Source organism: Populus euphratica, unplaced genomic scaffold (assembly GCF_000495115.2).
Source record: "Populus euphratica unplaced genomic scaffold, PopEup_1.0 scaffold6.1, whole genome shotgun sequence".
In the NCBI taxonomy this organism is placed as follows: domain Eukaryota; kingdom Viridiplantae; phylum Streptophyta; class Magnoliopsida; order Malpighiales; family Salicaceae; genus Populus; species Populus euphratica.
The window spans coordinates 2,727,278-2,735,606 of NW_011499849.1; the positions used below are offsets into that span (position 1 = coordinate 2,727,278).

Sequence of the window (8,329 nt, forward strand, 5' to 3'; positions counted from 1 at the left end):
TAGCAATTAAGGCCGACCTGAATAATTTCGGCTAAGTTCGTAGCTCTTAATTAGTTGGTTTTTGGGCTTTTTAGACACCATACCGAAAGGAGACAAAAATTTGAAATCTCTGGTCCATTGGGCTGATCAAATTTCTTTAACAAAAAAAAGAGAAAAATTAAATTAGCAATTTCCAAGGTATTTATTTCGTAGCTGAAAAAATGTAAAATTATTGCGGTTAAAAAGTCTTCCATGCGGAGGATTGAAAGTAACAGGGTGCCAGCCGTGCCGTCCCGTGCGCTAAATTGTTTCGGAACATACCTGACTTTATTTAATCATCATCACGGTGGATTCGTTATAACCGTTCAAACAAATCCCAGTCAAGGGGCCACGACATGATCGAACGGCCAACAATTAAAGTCTCTCTGATAACGAAACTAGGGTTCTTTCTCCTGATAACCTCACTATATAAACTGCACCAGTCACAGTTTTACCGGTGCGGTGCAGTTTGTTCTGCCCTCCCACCTAAAAAAATCCCAAAAAAATTCTCCTTTTCTCCGTCGTATACCGCTCGGTTCCCATCCGATGAACCTATCCCTCTCTACCTATCCCCCCCCCCCCCCCCCCCCCCCCCCTAAATTGCTTGTTTTAGGTCTTAAATTTCCAGTTTAGAATCCTGTGTATTTTTTCCGATCTCTAGATTTTAATTTAATAATAACAAGAGGAGAGGGAAATAAAAAATTCACAAAAAAAAGAAAAAATTGAAAATATTTGAAGGATCTAGAAGGCTTGTGCTATTTTTTTTTTTTATTATTGGAGATGGCGCAGATTCAGGTGCATCAAGCAGCGGCTCCAGTACCTGGACCCAACGGAGTGGCTGCGGGACCTGGAGCGATCCAGTTTGTGCCGACTTCGCTTTATGTTGGAGATCTTGACTTCAACGTGACTGATTCGCAGCTTTACGATCTGTTTAATCAGGTCGGTCAGGTGGTTTCGGTTAGGGTCTGTAGGGATTTGAGCACCAGGCGATCACTTGGCTATGGTTATGTTAACTACAGCAACCCTCAGGATGGTTAGCATTTTCCCTGAACTAATGTTTTTTTAATTGCATTTCTTATTGTAAATTTGAGTTTACGTTACCGAAAAATGTGAATGCGTAAGATATTTAAGCTGCTGATGTGGTTTGATTAATCATCTAGATGAAGATTGTCGAATGTAACAGAATAATCAATTTTTATTGAAAAATTCAAATTTGTATTAAATAAAACTGGATATGTTAGTGTTTTTTTTGTTGCAACGTCAACCATGTATCCAGTGTAACCTAGGGATTGACGAGTCCGTGTAATGCTCTAGACTCTATAACTCCTGCTGTCATGCTTAAAAAATATCCGTTATCATTTAGAAATATTCTTTAAGAAAGAGTGGGAATTTTTCTGTGCGGTATTTGCTAATGATACAGTACCATTGATGAAGTTACGTTGAGGGACCGTGCTGAGAAGATAAGTCTCAGGAAGATATGTTCTAAAGCCCATTAAATTTAGGTTAAGTCAGAACCTGTGCGAGTTTTTAAACTTATATGGATAGGGTAGAGTGAGACTACATAGCCTGGAGGACTTTTGGTACCAGGAGTGATCAATTTAATTTCACTCACTAAACCATTGCATAAATTTTCTTTCTCCTTTGGATCTATTATGATTTGCGGAGAGTGCGGATCAACCACTTTTTGCTATGCTACTAATACCTGTACTTGCTCTGCCATTGTGTGACCTTCATTTTTTTATGCTCGCAATTGAGCTAGCTGGAGAGATCAAGTAAGATTTTAATTTCAGAGTCATAACTGGTTGGATCAAATGGGTGAGATTTTATAGGATTGTGATCAGAATTTTGAACCGTAAAGGAATAGCATATACATAAACTATAGTCCATGTGGCTTTAGTAATATACATTAAACCTACTTGCTCCCTCAATCTAGGCCATTCCCAGGGATGCAAAGGTTTCACATCTGAGAATGTGAATCAAGAGTGTAAAGATAGAAAGGGAAGACACGTCCATAATATACAGAAGGTCGAGGTGGTAGCAATTGATTTGAATTTTGTGTAGGATGATTTCGTCATGTAATATAGGCCCCTAGCTTTTGAAGTGATTTAGAATTCGGGTGGCTTTTCCATGTATGTGGTAATTCGAAAATCATATTATTGAAGTTTGTTGGGCTTTTACTCATTAAAGAAATATATGCATGTTATCACTAGTCAGTAGCTATGTTGACAGCTCACTTCCACACTTGCTTTAATGACACTAACACTACACTTGAAGCTCATGGTTGTCTTACTTTTGTTCTTCAGTGCACATGCTTATTATCTATTTACTCATCTGCAGCTGCAAGGGCATTGGATGTCTTAAACTTCACTCCACTCAATAACAAGCCTATCAGGATCATGTATTCACATCGGGACCCAAGTATTCGTAAGAGTGGCATGGCGAATATATTTATCAAGGTATTCACTTTCACTGTTCTGTTTGACTTTTCTTTTTATCTCTTTTAGGTAGCTGATGGTTATTTTGGTTGCCTGGAATTCAAATCTTTTCATTACGCTACTAAGATATTAATTCTCCAATTGGAAAGGCTTTGTATCGATCCTTTTTATACTTCTGTGGTAATATATTCTGAAAACAAAACTGCCTTGGAGCTCCATGGGCTTCTGTTCTTGCCTATTCTTTTGTGATGCCTTAGGCTAATCCTGACCTTCCATTCTGCGTTGCATTTTGGGGACTTCAGAATCTGGACAAGACTATTGATCACAAAGCTTTACACGATACATTTTCTTCATTCGGTAATATTCTTTCTTGCAAAGTCGCTACTGATGCTTCTGGCCAGTCCAAGGGCTATGGTTTTGTACAATTTGACAGTGAGGAGGCTGCTCAAAATGCAATAGATAAATTAAATGGCATGCTGATTAATGATAAACAAGTGTATGTTGGACACTTTCTGCGCAAACAGGAAAGAGATAGTGCTCTAAGTAACATCAAATTCAACAACATTTATGTGAAAAATCTTTCTGAATCCACCACAGATGAAGACTTGAAGAGTATTTTTGGTGAATATGGAGCAATTACTAGTGCTGTAGTGATGAGGGATGCAGATGGAAAATCAAAATGTTTTGGATTTGTCAACTTTGAAAATGTAGATGATGCTGCCAAAGCTGTTGAGGCTCTTAATGGCAAGAAATTTGATGATAAGGAGTGGTATGTTGGAAAAGCCCAAAAAAAATCTGAAAGAGAGCTTGAACTGAAAGGACGATTTGAGCAGAGCATGGAGTCTGTTGAAAAATACCAAGCTGTGAATTTGTATATCAAGAATCTGGACGATAGCGTTAATGATGAAAAACTCAAGGAATTGTTCTCCGACTTTGGCACTATTACTTCGTGCAAGGTATGTAAATACTACACATATATGAAGGAAATCAGTCCTGCACAATTTCTTCTTCCCATGGATGTTGGCATTCAAGCATTTTTCACTTTTCAAGTTTTACAGGTTATGCGCGACCCTAGTGGTATTAGCAGAGGTTCTGGATTTGTTGCGTTCTCAACTCCTGAAGAAGCATCTAGAGCTGTAAGTTATGAGCTTCATGGCTGCCACACTGTAATCTAAGTTAATATTCATCCTTATTGTTTTTATACAGCTTGCAGAGATGAATGGGAAAATGGTTGTTAGCAAACCCCTGTATGTTGCCCCTGCTCAACGGAAGGAAGAGAGAAGAGCAAGACTACAGGTACTATTATGGGTGCAAATGGATAAATGCTCTTGATGAAAATATTCTATTATTCCATACGGTCTCCTTGAAGTTAATTATTGTATTTTTTGGATGTTCTGGCAGTTTGGAAGGCATTTTCATTTGTACTTGATACTTTACTTATTATGTACTGTATTTTTATTGTGCTTTTGACGACTTTTCTTTTTCATTCTAAACTTTTCTTCTTCCTGAGATATTTATTTATCTAGTTGCATTGAATCCATAGTATTTCTAAGGTAAGTGTATGAACTTTCAAAGGCATTTTTACTTGATACCTAATATTTACTGTATTTTTTATTGTACATTTGTACTTTTAACAACTTTACCTTTTGATTTTAAACTTTTCTTCCTGAAAGATATTTATTATCTAGTCTCTTCAAACAGTTCCATAGTATTTCTAAGGGAGGTGTATGAACTTTGAAGTGAATTGTTTCTCTAGCACATTGTCATTTCTTCTGGCATGACCATGGAGATGCCACCTCCTGAAAAACAATGCTATTGATGGTTATGGGATCATGATCCCTACCATTTTTTTATGCAAGCATGTTTTGTTCTTTTAGCTATTGGGTGATATCTATGTAACATGTATGAAATCACATTCAATTGGTGGTAGGAAAAAGAGAGGTAACTATCGTGGTTTATTTTCTATTGGAACATGTGATCACTTCCTTTCTGTTAAATGCTATTGATGCATGTTCAATGTTGCTGTGGTTGTTTGTGATTTTGTTGCTAACTTGTCTTGTTTCTTGCAGGCTCAATTTTCTCAAATGAGGCCAGTTGCCATGGCACCTTCAGTTGCTCCTCGTATGCAAATGTATCCTCCTGGGGCTCCTGGTCTTGGGCAGCAATTTCTATATGGGCAAGGGCCTCCAGCAATGATTCCTCAGGTATTCATTTGTTTCTAGCCCATGTCTCTATGATTATAGAACGATAGTTCATTATTCTTCATCTTGATGCTTACCAGATCATGAAGAAGAAGAAGAAGAAGGAACTATCGTTCTGTAACCATAGAGACATGGGCTAGAAGAACCAAATGATCTGGCAATGGTAGTTCATTCTAGTCAATGTCTCTATAACCATAGAAAGATACCTCATTCTTCATGATTGCCAGATCATTGCTATTCATTTGGTTCTTCTAGTCAATGTCTCTATGGCTATACAATGATAGTTCATTTTTATGTTTGAATTGTTCGTTTTATATTCAAAATGCTTTTTAGCAATTTCTTATAACCCTCAGTTTTGATCTTTTGGAACTATATGAATATATTTGAAATCTCTGCCTGCCTCATTATGGGATTTACACCATTCCTCCAGTATATGCATTTGTGGTGGTTTTCCAGGCCAGCATGTCCATTTATTTCAGAATTGAGGTCTACTTTTAAATTTTAGTGGTTGGAAGGTGGTCTTGTCAGGCATGTAATGCCATCAACAATTAACACAAGGCAAGACCCCAAAATGTATCTGTGTTTTTGTCAAATCTTTTTCCTACCTCTAATATTTTAATTCTGTCAATCAACCCTTTTGTTCTCATACCACATTTAATTAACCGTTGTAGCTAACTTTTTTCATTTCTCCTCCATCAACTATGATCATGTGGCAGTAAGTGGGGTCAGAGTGCTGCTGTAGCTAGAAATTCTCAAATCTTAAGCTAATTATAACATGGCAAAAAACAAAACCAAAAATAGAATGTGTGTAAAAAAAAGGTTTAGCACTCAGAAATTGCAACAAGAACAACATAAAAAATTTCTGGAACCTGCAATTGAGATCAACTCGAACCCAGAAATTCAGCTCTTACAACTGAAGCTTTAGTGGAATCAAATGAAGAATTAGAAGCATGAATTTAAGGAGAGGGTCTTTTGAATTAGAAATAGTTATAGTTATCATTCAACTGCCTCCTCCAAATCAAGCATTATTGCAAGTCCCCTTATTCAAGATCCCTAGCAACTACAAAAATCATTTACATAAGCAAATTGAGTCCAAATAAAAACATAAAAGAGTGAGGTGTGATGGAAGAGAGGGTTGTGATGAAGAGGACCGGCCCAGTTTTTGTTGGAAGGAGATTCCAGTTTTAATGGATCTTTTATTATCATTATTTTGACTTTTATTATCATCATTATTATTTACTGCAAGGAAAGAGATTAAATTAATCTAAAAAAAGAATGACACAATTTACAGCGGAGGATAACCTTTTTACATTCTATAACTACCTCAATAAAAGAAGATATATATAAACAAAAAATAATATATAAATTATATTGCTTGCTGTTTCTGGGATTGTAATTTGAAAGGTTTTTTTTCTTGAAGTAGCCTAATTTATGGTGATTTATTTTTACATCAGCGCTCCAGCTACACTTCTGTTGAGAGGTGACAGAAGAAGCTAAAGGGTCGCTTGAATGTGTTCTTGATGACACAAGGGTTAACTTATCAAATTAATTAGAAATGAATAATTAATATGAACACAAAATTAAATTTAGGGGTTTTGCCATGACATAATCAGAAAGAAAATGTCATGTGTTGAGGTTTGCATATGCACTCACAAAATGCAGACATAGATATTTTGAGGTTTTAGTACTGATTCTTTAAATATTGTGCGATGTCCCTTGTTCATTTTTTAAGATCAAATGGATATTTGTACATTTCATGAGGTTCTAACAACTCCTGTACCAGCCTGTGGCTGTTGTGGTCTCTAGTTTTAGCATAAACTAGGATGAACTTTGTAAAGAATCCTGCAAGATAGTTGGCTTGGAAGTAATATTATTGAGACTTGAAGCAGTTCCAAATGTTTATGATATGAATTTGTTGCAGCTTGAGCATCTGAGATGTGATGTGCTTTTATTGCTAGGAAATGATTGTTTCTCTTTCTGTTTCTTTGGTTCCGTTCTCAATTCTGAAGTTGATGCGGGGCATTGATATGAACCTAGATGCAGAATATTATTGCATGTTTACTTTTCATTTGAAACACGTAATGCATAATAATGAGCAATAATGGTTGATTGTTAGGCTGGATTTGGCTATCAACAGCAACTTGTACCTGGAATGAGGCCTGGTGGAGCTCCAATGCCAAATTTTTTTATGCCTCTTGTTCAGCAGGGTCAGCAAGCCCAGCGCCCTGGAGGGCGACGTGGAGGTGGCCCTGTTCAACAGACCCAACAGCCAGTCCCTCTCATGCAGCAACAGGTGAGTAGAAGATATTTGTAACTTTTCATGTTCATTTTGATCCCATGTTCTTTGTATTAAATGTGTTACCCTATTTGTTTGTTCCAGATGCTTCCCAGGGGACGCTTCTATCGTTACCCACCTGGTCGTAACATGCCAGATGTTCCGATGCCAGGTGTTGCTGGTGGCATGCTTTCAGTTCCTTATGACATGGGTGTCATGCCAATACGAGATGCTGCTGGCGGACAGCCCATGCCCATTACTGCTTTGGCTACTGCCCTCGCAAACGCAACACCTGAACAGCAAAGGATGGTGGGGTCCACATCACTTTGTTTGTCTTCACCTGTTCCAGTGATTCCCTAGGCATAGAGTTTTATCTTATTTTCTTGATTCAATTGATTGGCAGATGCTGGGTGAGAGTCTATACCCCCTAGTGGATCAGCTGGAGCATGATTCAGCAGCCAAGGTTACAGGCATGCTTCTAGAGATGGATCAAACTGAGGTTTTGCACCTGCTTGAGTCACCAGAGGCTTTGAAGGAAAAAGTGGCAGAGGCTATGGAGGTTCTTAGGACTGTAGCTGCTCAGCAGCAGATCAACAATCCAGCGGACCAGCTTGCCTCACTGTCTCTGAATGAAAATCTTGTTTCTTAGGTGTGTTTGGTGGATTAGGAAAAGAGTGCATCGGATTGTTTTTGCAAAATCCAGACCTGGTTTTATTGGAAGATAAGTTGTGACATTCCATCCATTGTGTGGTTTTAGGTTTAAGTAGGGGGATTGAAATTTGGAATTCCTGGTATGCAATCGTTTGTGTTGTGCAAGATCCCCGGGTATTTGGTACAAGTTGATAGATTTTCCTTGTGTCTTGTTCGGGGTGTTTTTTCCGACCCATTTGCTGATTCTACCGTTAACTCCCTTTAGTTTGATTAATGCTGGCTGTGGGTTATTTGTTAATTGTGGCAGACATTTTATTTTTCTATGTTTCACTTGTCGAGTCCAGGCCTGGGAAGCATCTTACTTTGAATTATGGTATCATTATTACTAACGCGGTTCTTAAATGGGTGTGCATGTAGACGAGCACTGCACCGTTTTCTTGAAACAAGTGAGCTCTATGCGGGGAGAGGAACCAAGAATCCCGAGGATGATAGGAACCCGGAACCCAGGACGAAGATTATTTTTTGTCCTGTGCAGTTCTTGTATAATTGGCAGCTACGTGGTTGTGTATCTTGCAGGCCGCCTCTGCTGATTGACATTGTTTTCTAGTCAACGGCGGATCATTATGATGATGGGTAGGCCTCTGTGCTATAGAAAGAGGTTACCACTGGTGGACTCGGTTAATTCACTGTGAGTTAGGGGTCTGGTTGAAACATGGTCGCTGCATCCTGGGGTTCTTGTATTCACCATC

The 8,329-nt window shown here is 38.2% G+C and overlaps 1 protein-coding gene across 1 annotated transcript; it reads left to right on the top strand.

Moving 5' to 3' along the window:
* Positions 1 to 461: 461 nt before the first annotated feature.
* LOC105120611 (polyadenylate-binding protein 8-like) lies at positions 462 to 7,900 on the top strand. Its single transcript, XM_011018874.1, has 9 exons — positions 462 to 1,051; positions 2,356 to 2,474; positions 2,756 to 3,409; positions 3,512 to 3,589; positions 3,660 to 3,749; positions 4,523 to 4,657; positions 6,771 to 6,947; positions 7,035 to 7,238; positions 7,333 to 7,900. Exons 1-9 carry the CDS (start codon positions 799 to 801, stop codon positions 7,576 to 7,578), a joined length of 1,956 nt encoding a protein of 651 aa, XP_011017176.1. The 5' UTR covers positions 462 to 798; the 3' UTR covers positions 7,579 to 7,900.
* The last annotated feature ends 429 nt before the right edge of the window (positions 7,901 to 8,329 follow it).

Coding starts and splice junctions, on each gene's coding strand:
- LOC105120611 (XM_011018874.1), top strand. CDS start 799: ATGGCGCAGATTCAGGTGCATCAAGCAGCGGCTCCAGTACCTGGACCC. Junction 3,590..3,659: donor CTGAAGAAGCATCTAGAGCT/GTAAGTTATGAG, acceptor GTTTTTATACAG/CTTGCAGAGATGAATGGGAA. Junction 6,948..7,034: donor TCCCTCTCATGCAGCAACAG/GTGAGTAGAAGA, acceptor TGTTTGTTCCAG/ATGCTTCCCAGGGGACGCTT.